The following is an 18671-nucleotide window of genomic DNA, read 5'->3' on the forward strand; positions in this document are numbered from 1 at the left end:
TCCACATACCAGACACCTATCTCCTCACCCACCCCCCACCCCCCGCCACCGTACCTCTATGGAACGTTTTCTCTCCACCCAGAATACTTTTTCATCCTGTCCAGGTCCATCAGATCTTCAGTGAAACTGCAGTGCCCCAGTATTTTGTCGTGGAAGAATTTCACCTCATTAAAACTGTGTTTTTAAATTATAAATATTCTTCGTTCTTGTAGCTGTCTGTCATTAATCTTTTTAACTTACCGTGTGATCAGTCCTCATATATTTATTATTGTATCAGTTTTGTACTCTTTTTATGAACACTCCTGTCTGAAGAGCGGAGTATCGTACTGCGGACAGCTCACCACCACCCGCCCACATGGGGAGTGTAGGGATTAAATAAGAATAAAGGGGAAAAAATGGAAGAACGGGCAGTGTAGAAGTATCTTCATAAATATGACCATATCATCAGGCTGTGATGTGCGACATACAGTTCGAAATACTAAAATAATTTAAAATACCATACAGTCGTTTGAGAACAATTACACAGCGAAAAAACACTTAAATCCAAAATACGTGGTGTTTTGTTTTCTGTGGCCCAAGAAAACCGTTTTCCGAAAAAGTGCTTCAACAATATTGATTAATTTGCCTATAGTACGTTCTTTTAGCAGCTCAGCAGATGACTCAACTTCCATATTTCCGCCGGCCGCGGTGGTCTAGCGGTTCCAGGCGCTCAGTCCGGAACCGCGCGACTGCTACGGTCGCAGGTTCGAATCCTGCCTCGGGCATGGACGTGTGTGATGTCCTTAGGTTAGTTAGGTTTAAGTAGTTCTAAGTTCTAGGAGACTGATTACCTCAGATGTTAAGTCCCATAGTGCTCAGAGCCATTTGAACCATTTTTTCCATATTTCCGCCTTCCTTATATCAGAACGACTCTTCACGTGGCAAAGCGAGGAAGTTTCCCTTAAAGAGTCCACGGCAAAGAATTGCGGTAATAAGTCTGAGCAATGTCTTTGTGTTTTATTTTTGCCATTTGAGGCATCTTCCAATAAATACTGAAACACACAGGCAGGCACGCACGCACACACACACACACACACACACACACACACACACACACACGAGACCCATACAATATTTACATTGGCTGTCGGTAAATTACTTATGAACGATGTGCTCACGTCGTTGTCATGGGATGCCACTCCAAACGACAGTTCAATAATTATGTAACATAACATTCTTGCTTCCATATAACTTTCCTAGCGTGTGCATCTTCCATCACGTAAGTGATATGAACATTATGATATTCAGTTACTTAACATTATTCTCTCAAATTTTTAATGACTCTACGTAGTGGCCGGCAGACAAAATACTCTTAGAATAAGGGACTGTGGGAAATGAGTTCCTCAACTGCGTTGACATTGCCTTCTGACGTCGATATCGGTGGCCCTCCTTCGCAACCAACGTCAGCCACGTCTGAGCGGTCCCAGTCAGACTGATGGCATCTTCTCACTACAGGTGGATGCAACATTGCTTTTGGTCCATGTACTGCCAGAATTTCACCCTTGAGTCTGTATACAGTTAATAGGTTTTGCCCGCAAGACTCGATCCTGCGTTTTTCAACTTCGGACTACGTTTCTGGTTGCCGTACCATTTTGTTTGCACACTGTCGTGCACCAGTTAAATATACTGCAGCAGAACTGGGTGCCCAGGCAGCTCAGAATCTTGTGACAGTGCTCCACTCTTATCGTGGGACGGTAAGTGTAACTTACTTTCTAAGGTCCTCTCGTATGCCACAGGCATACCAGTTTGTTTTGCGCTCACTGGCTTTTTCAGTTCGCATTTGTCGCACCTGATTGATTTTGAAAAACAGGAGGATTTAGAACCCTATTCACCACGTGAGGCCGGTGATCTACTCAGGCTCCTTGTAGGAAGAGCCATCTTCCGTCCGTTACTCTGCTATTCCAGACTGGTAATTTTTCATTGGTGTCCGTTACGAAAATGTATTCGTTGTGTCGAACCAGTACTGCTAGTGTTCATAACTTTTTATGTGTATTTCTGCCTCTTTTTTTGTGTTGAATAGTGGTATGGAGTTCTCTCACGTTATTCATTATTTACTTAGGCATTCTTGATATCTCTATGTCAATAGCGTGCTTTTATCCAGCACTACGCTAGCAAGTAGTAGATAATCCCCTGATTAAATGTCGTTGTTAGCACGTGAAGTCCCATTTCTGGAAATAGCTCCTCTATACTCGGTATGTGAAGTTTGATCTCATCTAATGTTTTCATCAGTTCTTAAACGATTAGACATTACACTTTGCATTTTACTGGTCAGTTTTCTTTATTACCCCGTCCTTAGGGTGTGACATGATCGTGTGTTAGTGGTAACATGAATCTGGGGCTTTGCCTCTACACACAGCCATCTTCTGGGTACTGCATTCCCCAGAAGGTGACTCAGCTTCAGTCTCTAACACAAAAATGAATTTCGACCAGCCACTGTGAAGCGTAACCTTGGAGTCACCAGATGCCAACACTGTCGGACAATGGGGTCATTGTAGTATTTAGCTAGGAAGACAAAACGCATTTCCCCCATTACACACGATCTGGCCATCTGTAGAGCAACCTCAAAGTATAAGCAAGCGATAGCGTGCAATCCACGTGCAAACAGCAACAAATCAAGAAGCCAACGAGATGAAGACTGTGGAACGTGGCACATGTTCTTATAATTGTAAAACTGAAGAAGTGAGGCTATCGAGCTTTACAGCAAACAGAATAATAATAATAATAATAATAATAATAATAATAATAATGACATGTTGTTGTTGTTGTGGTCTTCAGCCCTGAGACTGCTTTGATGCAGCTCTCCATGCTACTCTATCCTGTGCAAGCTTCTTTATCTCCCAGTACCTACTGCAGCCTACATCCTTCTGAGTCTGCTTAGTGTATTCATCTCTTGGTCTCCTTGTACGATTTTGGCCTCCACGCTGCCCTCCAGTACTAAATTGGTGATCCCTTGATGCCTCAGAAACATGTCCTACCAACCGATTCCCTCTTCTAGTCAAGTTGTGCCACAAATTCCTCTTATCCCCAATTCTATTCAGTACCTCCTCATTAGTTATGTGATCTACCCATCTAATCTACAGCATTCTTTTGTAGCACCACATTTCGAAAGCTTCTATTCCCTTTTTGTCTAAATTATATATCGTCCATATTTCACTTCCATACATGGCTACACTCCAGGCAAATACTTTCAGAAACGACTTCCTGACACTTAAATCATTATTCGATGTTAAATTTCTCTTCTTCAGAAACGCTTTCCTTGTCATTGGCAGTCTACATTTTATATCCTCTCTACTTCGGCCATCATCAGTTATTCTGCTCCCCAAACAGCAAAACTCCTTTACTACTTTAAGTGTCTCATTTCCTACTCTAATTCCCTCAGCATCACCCGACTTAATTCGACTACATTCCATTATACTAGTTTTGCTTTTGTTGATGTTCATCTTATTTCCTCCTTTCAAGACACTGTCCATTCCGTTCAACTGCTCTTCCAGGTCCTTTGCTGTCTCTGACAGAATTACAATGTCATCGGTGAACCGCAAAGTTTTTATTTCTTCTCCATGGATTTTGATACCTACTCCGAATTTTTCTTTTGTTTCCTTTACTACTTGCTCAATATACAGATTGAATAGCATCAGGGAGAGGCTACAACCCTGTCTCACTCCCTTCCCAACCACTGCTTCCCTTTCATGTCCCTCGACTCTTATTACTGCCATCTCCTTTCTGTACAAATTGTAAATAGCCTTTCGCTCCCTGTATTTTATCTCTGCCACCTTCAGAATTTGAAAGAGGGTATTCCAGTCAACAGCGTCAAAAGCTTTCTCCAAGTCTACCAATGCTGGAAACGTAGGTTTGTCTTTAATCTTTCTTCTAAGATAAGTTGTAGGGTCAGTATTGCCTCATGTGTTCCAACATTTCTACGGAATCCAAACTGATCTTCCCCGAGGTCGGCTTCTACCAGTTTTTCCGTTCGTCTATAAAGAATTCATGTTAGTATTTTGCAGCTGTGACTTATTAAACTGATAGTTGGGTAATTTTCACATCCGTCAACACCTGCTTTCTTTGGGATTGGAATTATTATACTCTTCTTGAAGTCTGAGGGAAATTCGCCTGTCTCATACATCTTACTCGCCAGAGGGTAGAATTTTGTTAGGGCTGGCTCTCCCAAGAGTATAAGTAGTTCTAATGGAATGTTGTCTACTCCCGGGGCCTTGTTTCGACTTAGGTGTTTCAGTGCTCTGACAAACTCTTCATGCAGTATCATATCTCCCATTTCATCTTCATCTACATCCTCTCCCATTTCCATAATATTGTCCTCAAGAACATCGCCCCGGTATAGACCCTTTATATAGTCCTTTCGCCTTTCTGCTTTCCCTTGTTTGCTTAAAACTGGGTTTCCATCTGAGCTTTTGATACTCATGCAAGTGGTTCTCTTTTCTCCAAAGGTCTCTTTAATTTTCCTGTAGGCAGTATTTATCTTACACCTTGTGAGATAAGCCGCTACATCCTCAAATCTGTCCTCTAGCCATCCCTCCTAAGCTATTTTGCATTTCCTGTCGATCTCATTTTTGAGACGTTTGTATTCCTTTTTGCCTGCTTCACTTACTGCATTTTTGTATTTTATTCAGTATTAATTAAATTCAGTATCTCTTTTGTTGCCCAAGGATTTCTACTAGCCCTCGTCTTTTTACCTACTTGATCCCCTGCTTTCTTCACTATTTAATTCCTCAAAGCTACTCATTATACTTCTACTGTATTTGTTTCACCAATTCCTGTCAATTGTTCCCTTATGCTCTCCCTTTCAGTTTATCCAGGTCCCATCTCCTTAAATTTCCACCTTTTGCCGTTTCTTCAGTTTTAATCTACAGTTCATAACGAATAGATTGTGGTCAGAGTCCGCATCTGCCCCTCGAAATGTCTTACAATTTAAAACATGGTTCCTAAATCTCTGTCTTACCATTATATAATCTGAAACCTATCTCCAGGGTTCTTCCATGTATACAACCTTCTTTCATGATTCCTGAACCAAGTGTTAGCTACGATTAAGTTGTTGTCTGTGCAAAATTCTACCAGGCGGCTTCCTCTTTCATTTTTTAGCCCCTATCCATATTCACCTACGTTTCCTTCTCTTCCTTTTCCTACTGTCGAATTCCAGTCACCCATGACTATTAAAGTTTCGACTCCCTTCACTACCTGAATATTTTTTTTTATCTCATCATACATTTCATCAATTTCTTCATCATCTGCAGAGCTATTTGGCATAAAAACTTGTACTACTGTAGTAGGTGTGGGCTTCGTGTATATCTTGGCCAAAATAATGCGTTCGCTATGGTGTTTGTTGTGGCTTACCCGCACTCCTATTTTTTTTATTCATTAATAAACCTTACCCCTATTTGATTTTGTATTTATAACCCTATATTCACCTTACCAAAAGTCTTGTTCCTCCTTCCACCGAACTTCACTAATTCCCACTATATCTAACTAACCTATCCATTTCCCTTTTTAAATTTTGTAACCTACCTGCCCGATTAAGGGTTCTGACATTCCACGCTCAGATCCGTAGAACGCCAGTTTTCTTTCTGCTGATAACGACGTCCCCCTGAGTAGTCCCCGCCCGGAGATACGAATGGGGTACTATTTTACCTCCGGAATATTTTACCCAAGAGGACGCCATCATCATTTAATCATACAGTAAAACCGCATGGCCTCGGGAAAAATTACGACTGTAGTTTCCCCTTGCTTTCAGCCGTTCGCAGTACCAGCACAGCATGGCCGTTTTGCTTAGTGTTACAGGGCCAGATCAGTCAATCATCCAGACTGTTGCCCCTGCAACACGTTTGTCTAGCCTCTAACCAGATACCCCTTCGTTGCGGTTGCACCTGGGGGGGGGGGGGGGGGATAATGACATATCGAAACCATATATACATTAAGAGGAAAATCATATAACTCGAGACCCTCTATAGAAGGGATCTTATCTTTGTAGAGAACGAAATCCACTATCAAAAAGAAAAGATTACAAAAAAATGAGAAAGTTTTGCGTTTCAATATGAAGAGCAGAACGGGAAAAAATACTGCCACATACACTTCAAACAAAACTGAGCCTGTTGACAGGAAAGGTAAAGAGAAGGACTATGAAAAGAATCGTAAAAGTGTTGTAATTTATGCAACTAAATGACAGGTAACAACTATTTAATGGACAAAATAAACTTATGCTTTATTTGCACAACATATTAATACATTTGACTACCAAATTATATTACGTTGCCACAACAGCAAACACGGAACATGTATATTCCACAGAGTCTAATGCACTCTGCACATCATATCTTGTGCTCCACTATGTACGCTGGAAAATGTTTGTTCACATATCCCCAACACTCCCCCTTGAACAAATATTTTTCAGATATTCAACACTACACATCCGAGGTTAAACGATGTTTCACCAGATTCTGAAATTTGTCCTTACTGAGATGGTTGGTTAGTAGATCAGATAACATTTCTTCTGTGCGTATATAACAGAGGATTATATTTCCCCGTTCCACATGATGTCTTATAAAGTGATGTCTTATGTCGATATATTTGGATCTTACGGTGGTGACATTATTTTTTGCAAGTTTAATAGCTCTCATATTGTCACAAAATATCAAAGTAGGCTTTAATGTTGGAGGAGATTCTATTTCACTCATCAGTGTACGGATCCAAAGAGCTTCTTTGATAGTGGAGGACATGGCCATATATTCAGCTTTTACAGTACCCAAAGAAACAGTTCTTTGACTCTTACATGACCATGATATCAATCCTCTCATTAGCCTAAAACAACTTCCAGTGATGGAGTGTCTGCTTACCAGCGCATTTCCGCAGTTTGCATCACTGTATCCTTTCAAATTTACATTTCCAGTTTTAGAATACTTTATCTTATAATCAGCAGTTCCATTTAAATATCTGAATGTTCTCTTGACTGCCATCCAGAGCTTTTCCCTCGGATCACTGCAAAACTTGCTTACTGCATTTGTGGCAAATGCAATGTCTGGTCTGGCAGTCTGTGCTAAGCACAGTAGACTTTCTACAGCTTCCAAATAGGGCACACTTTCTTTATATTTCTTGTCATCATCAGTTATTAGCAGTTTTGCATTGTTTTCCTTACTAGTAGAAATAGGTTTACAATTTTCCATAAGGATCTTCCTTGTGTACAGAGATTGATCAATCCATAATTCTTCTCTGTTGGTACTTCTCAGAATCTTCATGCCTAAGTATTGATTAATTTCTCCTCACCACTGGTGAAGTTTCATTATAATCTACTCCTTTTTTCTGGGAATATTCTTTAACTACCAATCTGGCATTGAATTTTGGTATTGCACTCTCATGATTTTTAATATTATGCACCCATCTTGTTCTTAGTGGCTTTATATTTTCAGGTGTGTCAACCCATTCATATGTATTATTATCCACAAAAGATTGCAGCTCCTTTTCAATAGCCTTTTTACAGTCTTGAGCATTTGAGCTTGCTAAAGCTTCATCAACTGTGATTGGTACATTGTTGATTGCTTGGGCAGCATACATTTCATAATCTGGATATTCTTTTGGTTTTGCTATACGTGAAGACCGCCTTAAACCGACTTCCTCTGCTGAATTATCTTCCTCAATTTTATTCTAGGGTAGCACATCAGGTTCCTCTTTATTCTCGTCTTCCTCTGTTTTAGTTTACATCTCTGTTTCAGCACTATAACACATTATGCTTGGTTGCATTACTGTATCATTTTGACTACTTTCCTTTATTTAAGGTCTATAATCCTCCAGAAATGCTACATCTCTACTACTTATTAACATGTTATTCACAGGATTATAAAATCTGTATCCTTTTCAATCTGTACTACTTATTATAATCTTATTCACAGGATTATAAAATCTGTAGCCTTTTGAATCCTCACAGTAGCCATGAGATTTTGCATCCCACTTTCCTCTTAATTGTTTTTGAAACAAACCATAGCTTCACTTCCAAACATTTTTAAGTGCTTTCATCCGGTTTCTTCCGAGTCCATACTTCATAAGGTGTCTTGTGTCTCACGGCTTTGGTAGGTGATCTGTTAATTAAATACACTGCTGTTGACACAGACTGTGAGCAAAAACACTTTGGTAGTTCAGCATCGCTTAATATACTTCTTGCCTTATCTACAATGGTTCTGTTGGCTCGTTCTGCAACTCCATTCTGAGAAGGACTGTAGCGAATGTTTGTATGATGCCTAATACCCATTCCATTCAACTGTTCCTTGAACCGTCTGTTTACATATTCTGGTCCATTGTCTGATCTAATAATTTTAATTTTCTTCCCAGTCTGTCTTTCGACCATTTTGCAATAAACAACAAATACATCATTCACTTGATCCTTGCTACTTCTAAAATTGACATGCATGTATCTAGAAAAATCATCTACGAATGTCAGGAAATAGAAGCTATTTCCTAAGGATTTATTCCCCATAAGTCCACACAGATCTGAGTGTATGAGTTGGAAGACTTCGGTAGATCTGCTCTGACACGATTTAAATGGCAGTCTAGCCTGCTTCCCTTGCAAACACACTCCACACTGAACATTATTCATTCCATAATTTTCCATCCCAGTTGCCACATTCTTCAGTGAAGTCATACTTTTCCTATTCAAATGTCCAAGTCTTCTATGCCACAAGAAACCTTTTGCAGCATAAACAGAGTGATTTCCTGTTTCACCAGTATTTTGAACTGTATTCACTTTGTAAATATCTCTTACATTACTTGCAGTAGCTACAATATCACCACAAGAGTCTATCACTTTGGCTCCCTCTATATCGAAGATAACTTTATTACCCTTCTTTTCTATTTCCCTTACTGACAACCAATTAGCAGCAATATTCTTTACATAGTGTACATCATGAGCAGTAACAATTTCCTTTTCCCCATTCAGAATATCCACTTTTCCTGCGAGTTCACACCTGAACTTAGATGCGTCAACTGTGGAGATTTCAATGTCAGTTCTTGACTGAACGTTATACAAACCTGCACAGATTCTCCTGAATCTAGGAACCATTTTGCATGATCGGCACTCGCTTCATTAAAGAGTAAAAAACACAGAATGTCTTACCTTTATCGGTAGTCTTTCTCTCAGGACTACTAGAATTAACATGCTTCTTTTCTGTTATACTTAATTTTTCGTTACACTTTGAAGCAATATGTCCAATTTTCTGGCATATGAAACATCTTGTTGGCTTCTTCTTCATGTACTTAGAGAACAAAGCCGAAGCTGTTTCTTTTCCGAAGCATTAGAGTCTGGTTCATTCTTCACGTCCTGTAGAATCTTTGCTTTCACACTGTCCGCTCTAATGGGTATTCCCGAACTTTCCTAACCCATAATCATTGGCGAGTATTTCTCTAGTAGTCGAGCTAACAATAAAGTTTCAATCCATTCATGCTCAATTGCAAAACCAATGTTCCTCAGACAATTGGAGATTGAAATTATTTTATTCGCATATTCACCCTTTTACACTCATTCAATCTTGTGGTTATCAGCTCACGAAGAAATCCTACTTTTCTGGTTAAGCCAACATCTTTAAATGCGTTTTTCAGTTTGCTGACGTAACCTTTTCTATGTGAACATAATTCACTGGATCAATCAAAAGGAATAGTTTTGATGCCGCCTTCCGATCCTTAGTAACAAAACTTGATTCCGTAGGTGCCAATTTACCATTTACGACGTCCCACAAGTCATCCAAGCGCAAATACTTCTCAACGGCAAATTTCTAGGTCACGTAATTTTCGCGCCCTACAAGCCGCTATATTTGCGTTATCTGTGTTGTACCCATTTTACAGTTTTTTTCTTCTTCATATAGCGTACACAATCCAACTTTATACGAACTTCCGCTCACGTTTTGGGTAAGTACACGTCAACTTAAAGCTTATTATTTCGCTTTAAACTAGTTGCTGGTTCCATAACCTATTGTAGTTTATGCAGATTAACGCAGCTAAATGACAGGTAGCAACTATTTAAGGGACAAAATAAACTTATGCTTTATTCGCACAACAGATATTAATACATTTTATTACCAAATTATGTTGCGTTGTACCACCAACAAACACGGAACATGTATATTCCACAGAGTCTAATGTACTCTGCACATCATATCTTGTGCGCCACTATACACGCTGGAAAATGTTTGTTCACATATCCCCAACAAAAAGACAGAAGGACTAGTTTTACTGGAAGTGGCTCAGAAGAAATGAAACCAAGAGTTAGACAACAGGCCTATCTCTAGAGAAGGAAGTCATTAAGACTGACATACACCTAAATTTAGAACGGACTGAAAGTACAACGACTGCAGAGTGTCACATCGAGCGACGTGGTATCGTCCACGGAGTGTGACAATATGCAACATATAATACGGACAGATAAAGACTGTACACAGATAATAGAAGAACCACAAATGACAAGAATTACGAAGATGATATCGACATGAGTATACATCACACTTACAATAAAAGTACTCTGCGATAGGATCCATCACCTACATACGAATACTGAGAAAATTTAAAAAGACAAGATAAGTTGTGGGGAAGGTATGTTGGCCGTAGCAATAAGACACTTTGTTGAACACAACCATCTACGACGTTGCAGCGGTCCACCTGGGTTTTCTTTATTCTCTATTGAAATATGAATTTCAAACATAAGTTAGCAAAATGTTAACTTCAGTTTGATGCTGAGTGATGGTAGAAAAGTGACAAGTAGGGAAAAGTCCTATTGTTAATCAGTTTCGGAAAAAAATGGTGCATGTCGCCAAAAACAAATTTCACAGCAGCCAATCAGCTTTCTTCTTTGCCTTATTTTATTCCCGATTCTCATTTCTTCTATGAATGTCTTCTTGAATGTATATTGATTCAATTCATTCATTTTCTGGCATAGCAACTGGAACATTGTACAGTATCGCTAGCGGCCTCAGAGTTCTAGGCGACTCGCGTATCATTTCTTTATTTAGCAGTGGATTTTTACCAGCTCTGTCCTTTACTTTTCTGTTTCAGCTACAAATACGTAGCTAGCCTCCAAACATGTTTTCGAAAAAAATCTAATTCATTCCTTCTTTGAACTGAATACCCGTGTAACACACGCCTATTCTCCCCGTCTTCAGTGTCCTTAGATCTGCTGAATGACAAGCTACTCTGCTTCGCCTGTGCGGCCTCATTGTGTGCTGTTTTAGCGGGCGTCTGAGCGAGAACTGTTGTCTATGATCACCGCTACCGCCTTGTCTGGCTAGCACTTTCCACGAAGCCCAACTGTGTTGTCCACTTCGAGAGAAACTGATGGCCTGATGACGGCGATCTGGTAAATATCAGAGCAACACTTTCCGGGAACTCTGCTAGCAGACGACACAATGGTGGAAGCTATGTAGTTTACCACCATCGTGTTCGCTCTGAAATACCAGAGCAGCACGCGGATAATAAGACTGTGACTCAGTAACGAGAAAGAGGAAGGACTTCTGTGGGATAGTATTTCGGCTGAAGTACTTCTCATTGTCTCACAATATTATTAAATGATTGTTTTCTGCAGGGACAGGTATCCATATTTTGGGAGGATAAGAATATCATTACATTAAAAAGGGAAACACATAGACAGTATTGTGAAGTGCTCTTTAATTTTTCTTTTTACAACTTTTATTTCAAATTCGTGAGAGCATTTGCAGTACTTAGTTCTTTTGTGCCAAATTCACAGCAGGCTGACTGTGGGGCAGAGGGAAACCCAACTAGTGATGTCTGGAAAGGGCCAATATTCGCCTAATGTCTAAGGGGAACTCCCGTAAACCTTGGATTCACTAGGGGACTGGAACTGTTTTCATGAACTTGTGGAACAATGTTATCCACTGTTACAGACGAAAATTGAGATCTTTGGTATGTGCAGCTTAGCGCACGTAGCTTCTCTCGAGTAGACTTTATGGTCTCTACAGTTTATTTTCGGATTTTTATGTCGTTCGCAAACTGATGCATCTCGTAACCTTTCACACTAAATTATACCATAGAAGCATGGTCTTCCCCGAATGTACTTCTGAAAGCGATTCTGATAGCTGGGGTCAAAGGTTTTTGTTAATCCTGTCTTTTGAGGTCTTCTGCTGATATTTCCATAGAAACAGCTTCCATCCCGTAACACCTGTTTCTTTAGAAGTCAAACACCAATTTTTATAGATTTAGTTTTAAAAATGGTTTCATAATGAAATGTTTTCATATAAATCTTCATCCCCTATTTCACACCATTAAGAGTTGATTTAAAAAAAAATTAAAAAAAACAACTCTGAATCACGTAGCTTTTTATTTCCAGCCGAGAAGCCAAATGCAGAATTTCTAAGATTTAGCTGTAAAAATGCTTTAGTAGTGCTTTAATAATGATTTACTTAAAAAAATTCGCTGGTTATTTTACCCCCTGAAAGGTTGAAATTGCAGAAGTGCTAAATCTCTTATTTCTTTATTTCTGATGGAGGAACGAAATACCAATTGTCAAATAGTTCAAATGGCTCTAAGCACTGTGGGACTTAACATTTGAGGTCATCAGTCCCCTAAACTTGGAATTACTTAAACCTAATTAACTTAAGGACATCACACACATCCATGCCCAAGGCAGGGCTCGAACCTGAGACCGTAGCAGCAGCGCGGTTCCGGACTGAAGCGCCTAGAACGACTCGGCCACAGCGGCCGGCGAAATACCAATTATCGTAGTTTTGGTTTCAAAAATTACCTTATTAGCGATATGTTGTCAAAAAACTGATTATTCGCTGCCTCTAGGGGTGGAATTTGGAACAGTCTGTTACTAAAGACGCCTACAATATAAGATCAACGACCTGTGCAAATTTCACGTTTCCGTCCTTAGCAGTTTGCGCTGGGTGATGATGAGTTAGTAAATCAGTCGGGCCGCATTTCACTCCAGTAGGGGTTTAATTTACAAAAACACTTTAACACGTATTTATTTACTTCCAACCGAGAAGTCAAAGAGCAATTTTTGAAAAGTAGCTTTAAAAGTGCTTTAGTCGTTTCTTAATAATGATTAATAAAAAAATATTCACACACTATTTTACCCCCACAGGGTTTAAGTTTCCTAAAATGCCGAAACACGTGTTTCTTTATTTCTGATCGAGAAGCCAAATACCAGTTTTCGTAGTGAGAGCTTAAAAACTGCGTTTAATAGCGACATATTTTCCAGAAACCTTTCATCCCCTATTTCATCTCCTTGAGAATGGCATTTCGAAAAATTCCTTATTAAACGGTGCCAATACTGTAACATCCACACGGTCTCCAGATTTCAAGTTTCTATCCTTAGCGGTTTGGACTGGGCAGTGAGAAGTCAGCAACCAATCTCCCTTGTAACAGCGGGCGACCAACAGCAATCTACCACTACAACTGCATGTGGGTGACAATCGGTGGTCTTGGAGAAAAGTGTGTTTTTACGCACACACACTTGCCGCGCGCGCGCGGTCAATCTACATCTACATACATACTCCGCAATCCACCATACGGTGCGTGGCGGAGAGGGAAAAATGACTGCCTATAAACCTCTGTACGAGCCCTAATCTCTCTTATCTTATCCTTGTGATCTTTCCGGAAATGTAAGTTGGCGGCAATTGTACTGCAGTCAGCCTCAAATGCTGGTTCTCTATACAGTAGCGATTCACGAAAAGAACGCCTCCTTTCCTCTAGAGACTCCCATCCGAGTCCCTGAAGCATTTCTGTAACACTCGCGTGATGATCAAACCTAGCAGTAACAAATCCAGCAGCCTGCCTCTGAATTGCTTCTGTGTCCTCCCTCAATCCGACCTGATAGGGATCCCAAGCGCTCGAGCAGTACTGAAGAATAGGTCGTATTAGTGTTTTATAAGCGGTCTCCTTTACAGATGAACCACATCTTCCCAAAATTCTACCAATGAACCGAAGACGACTATCCGCCTTCCGCACAACTGCCATTACATGCTTGTCCCACTTCATATCGCTCTGCAATGTTATGCCCAAATATTTGATCGACGTGACTGTGTCATGTGCTACACTACTAATGGAGTATTCAAACATTACTGATTTCTTTTTCCTATTCATCTCCATTAATTTACATTTATCTATATTTAGAGTTAGCTGCCATTCTTTACACGAATCACAAATCCTGTCCAAGTCATCTTGTATCCTCCTACAGTCACTCAACAACGACACCACAGCATCACCAGCAAACAGCCGCACATTGTTATCCACCCTATCCAAAATATCATTTATGTAGATAGAAAACAAGGACAACGTACTGGGTTCTGTTACTTAAGAAGTCTTCGAGCCGCTCACATACTTGGAAACCAATCCTATATGCTCGTATCTTAGTTAGGAGTCTGCAGTGGGGCACCGAGTCAAACGCTTTCCGGAAGTCAAGGAATATGGCATCCGTCTGATACCCTTCATCTGTGGTTCGGAAGATATCACGTGTGTGTGTGTGTGTGTGTGTGTGTGTGTGTGTGTGTGTGTGTGTGAGTGAGTGAGTGAGTAAGTGAGTGGACGGGTGGGTGTCAATTAGCTTGGTACATTCTGTTGCTAAGAGATAGGAAGAGCTAAAATTCAGAATATCTTCCTGAATATAACACACGTTGCGAAGAAGCGGACAGTTCTACCTGCCAACTGCTCTCTTCTTTCTTGTAATCTGTTCTGACGTACGTACGACAGAGAAATTTTCTGTGTCGACAGGTGATCGAAGACTGGAAGTATGTGTCGATGGTGCTGGACCGGTTCTTCCTGTGGATCTTCACTCTGGCGTGCATCGCGGGCACCTGCGGCATAATCTTCCAGGCGCCGTCGCTCTACGATAAGAGGATCCCCATCGACCAGCAGAAGTCTGCCATCTCCCTGAGGCCCAGCTACTACAACATTCCGTTCGACCTCCTCCACCAGAAGCCGATATACTGAGACACGTCTCACAGCTACAGCACACTGACCTGGTTGTTAAATTCTTGAGCTCTCGTAAATGGATGGCCTAAGATTTGTTCTGTCTGGTAAATGGATTTGGTGAGCAGTTGGGTGACATGAGCAGTAAATTTAAGCTGAGATAGGTTGTCAGCTAGGAATGCAGTCTGCCAAAGAGTGCCTGAGAGCTTTCCTTTGATTAACAGCGGTGACCAGAGAATCTGTACTTTTTGTTTAGATCTGCGTGAAGCCGAAATGCAATGGACCATCCGATGGTAAAGGAAACTGTTGAGGGATAACTGAATTACTGGGCGTCTTTTTTGTATTGAAAAACAGTTATATTAATGGTGCCTATAAGAACGTACGTAATGGGCGTCTTTTTTGTACTGAAAAACAGTTATATTAATGGTGCCTATAAGAACGTACGTAATGGGGAAACACCTGAATACCCCATGTACCTAAGAGCATTGCTTAGGAACCTGTTAGTCTGATGCAGGATAAAATCTGTATTGGAAACCTGCAATGCAGTTTCTAAACCTGCCAACTTACAGCTTCCAATAAGCTACATTGGCGACAATCACTTAGTATCTATTGTTACACATTAAACATTATGACAACATAGACATAATAAGGAAAGTGTAGTGAACGAAAGACAATGCTTACTTTTCATATAAAAAAGCCACAGATTAATAAGCGATAGTTATAGCACGTTGCTCATTGTATGCATTAAAATTACGCTGATCGTAGTGATAGCTGACACTGAACAAATGTTTAAAACCTTAGTACTATAAAAAGCACAGCATCGCAGAAAGTGAAAACTAAATTCGAACTTGGCAGTATAAACGATCACATAAAACTTAGTTCTGAACTACTACTTGAAAAAAAAACTTTTACTACGATGGGAAACACTTGTAATAAACATTCACTACAAGAAGTCTCGGCCAATGACAAAATTAGTTTACTTCTCTCACTTTTGCGATGGTTCACTCTTGAAAAGTACCTTATTGTTCAATGAGCTTTAGGTAACAATGGGGAAGTCAAAATTAGACTTCTAGTGGAGAGATTTTTATCTCTCAGGAACTGTTCAGACAACCCAAAATTATCGAAATGAGCAGCCGAATTTTGGGTGAGAAGGAGGAAGTCTTTTTAGAACAACTTTCATAGGAACGTGTCGGATACAATTCATCCTTGCTTGTCTAGAAGAGATAGACAAATGCTCAAATGAAAGAGTGTAGGACGGTCACATGTTGCAGATCATCACAACGAGATCGACTCATCTCGTAGAAAACAAGAATGTACCACCTCGGGAGAAATGTAACAGGAATTTTGTCTGATGAATGAAACTTTCACTATCTATCTGTTACTGACCCTTCTTACAAACTGAAACTACATAGTATACTAGTCGTGGAACTCTGAGCGTCACTGTCTGGTATCAGCTTCACACTAAACCAACTGATGAATTACACTCCTGTTCAACTTCACTGTACTAGTTACAAGAGATGACTGGAAGATTAGTTCCATTTGTCTGGGAGGTAGCTCATCCATCTTTCAGGAAGCCTGTCTCAGTAGGACAAAACATTACGTTCACTGTATTCGAATACCTTTAAAAATCACTATTATTTCTGGCAAACAAACACCGATTGCTGATTGTTACCAATAGCTATCTGACTTATGGTGTTCCATACTGTACTTGTTCAACCGACAGATCTCAACATACTACATAATAAACGTTCTGGCACTGAAGAAATGAACCGAATTGCTATGTACTTACAAATTCGCTCGATACTCCATTTCCTAATGAAACTCTCTGACACAGAACCCTTTTTAAATGAGCAAATGTGATACAAAACGCTTCAAATATCTTGTAAAACTCAGTAGAATTTAAATAAAATGTCACTGCTAGAATTAATCACACAACATTTAGATTTTTCTTCTTTGATGGCGCCTATTATATTTGCGAATTTATAGAAAAGTTATCTTTCCAGTCTCTCTTCGCATGTAAAAGCATCTATTTAAAATATGGTGAAATTTAATCCATTTATAATGGCTCGTTTGATCCACTATCGTCGCAAAACGCGAAGTTTTGATATTAAGTTTTGTGAACCAGCATAGCCGATTTGTAATGTGCGTTCTAACTGCGAAGTAAATCAGTTTCGCCAAGTTAAATTTGCAAAGGGATGGCAGATATGTACTAGATTATCTAAGATGTGAATGGAATATGAAAACCACCCTTTCAGGCCTATGGGCCATATGTGATGTATATCTGTAGAAAAGAAATTATTAAACGAAAATGATATTACATTTGTGATGTTACAGTAATTTAAAAGCAGAGAATGAAACAGGTTGCAATATCAAATGTTTAAAAAAAGACATTCCTGGAAAAGAAAAGAAAAAAACTAGCTAGATTAATGATTTACAAACGGTCAGTAAATGTGGTGCTATCTGTAGGTAAGACTACGTGACGAAAATAATGTTTACAATACTTATATATTGAAAATACTTGTTATTTAAAATTTTAATCTCATAGAAGAATTGTACATAGGCATCTCTTATATGATATTTTGTGTTAACCACTTGAGTTGTGAATTATTTTCAAATCCGAGGTTGTATTTCTTGTCAGTTCCAGTGCAGTAATAATCATCAGTATGCAAATTATCTATAGCACACCACTGAGGAGGCAGCGTGGCTTCTCACGAAGACGTCACATATTTTTATTTTATGGAAAAAAAACGATAAATAACATGTCTGTGTTGAAGTGCCACAAACATTTTGAACAATGGTAACAATCTTCAGAAATGTAAGAGGCACTTTACTGTGAGTACGAAACATCTTTGTTTTTATGACGCAAAATTCTTGCAATCAGACGCGCACAAACTTTTTTCAGTTGTAGCGTAAAATGATGCTGCTAAGGAAAGATAATATTGCTTCTTCCATCAAATTAATTCTGCTGCCAGATGCGTGACACAATACAGAACTCAGGACAATCAATAATTATATTCTTTAAAAGTGAGTTGTCACTTCAGATTGCTAATAATGAAATGCTCTCAGAAAGCTTATACATACACCACAAGGGTCCCTGTTAAGTGCCCGTTTGTTAGGGACCAGAAATTTTTATTGTGATTAAAGTTCATTACTGTAGAATGTTAGTACAAGCTACAGAAACAATGTCAGTTGCTGTACGAAGAAATACAACTCAAAGAAGCAATGTACAAATGTGGACTATCTGTTCATAGAATATTGTTATTGTTACAAAAATGATATCCCTTGCTACAAATTTCTTTCATTTAGATTCGTATTTGTAAGTTGTGCCTTCAGTTCCTGTAATAAAATTTATAAAATTTTTAAATGTATTTCATGCGTTTTCTTTGCAAGAGATCATTGTAAGACACACACTGAGTCGTTTCCCTCTTTAGTCCTATGGTATTCCACCACTTGGAGAGGAATCCTCATCTATTGCTGTACTACACTGGTGTATGCAGCTAGTGCCAAAACACACTCTTAAGCAGAGGAATCAGGATATAAGAACACTCTTGTAAAAGCTCCCTATTTCCAAATCTTGTTTTTCGGAATGGAAAAATGCAATCTCTCCAATTGTCAAGAGCGAGAGTGATCCAATTCAAATTAAAATGGATGCTTCCTTTTGTTGTCAGAGGACCACCAACAAAGAAATTTTCAGTTTCAGGAGAAAATGTCAAACATTTTTA

At 39.4% G+C, this 18671-nt stretch overlaps 1 protein-coding gene across 4 annotated transcripts in view; it reads left to right on the plus strand.

Annotated features, from left to right (window-relative positions):
• LOC126281676 (acetylcholine receptor subunit beta-like 2) overlaps nucleotides 1-18317 on the plus strand; it is a 287589-nt gene extending 269272 nt beyond the window's left edge. For 3 of the 4 annotated variants that reach the window (XM_049980839.1, XM_049980837.1, XM_049980840.1), the window contains one exon: nucleotides 14752-18317. In XM_049980839.1, the coding sequence (XP_049836796.1) occupies nucleotides 14752-14970 (219 nt within the window). In that variant the 3' untranslated portion in view covers nucleotides 14971-18317. The remainder of the gene's footprint in view (nucleotides 1-14751) is intronic. The other variant, XM_049980841.1, reaches the window with a different exon arrangement.
• The last annotated feature ends 354 nt before the right edge of the window (nucleotides 18318-18671 follow it).

The sequence above is a fragment of the Schistocerca gregaria genome, chromosome 7 (genome assembly GCF_023897955.1).
Source record: "Schistocerca gregaria isolate iqSchGreg1 chromosome 7, iqSchGreg1.2, whole genome shotgun sequence".
Taxonomy (NCBI): domain Eukaryota; kingdom Metazoa; phylum Arthropoda; class Insecta; order Orthoptera; family Acrididae; genus Schistocerca; species Schistocerca gregaria.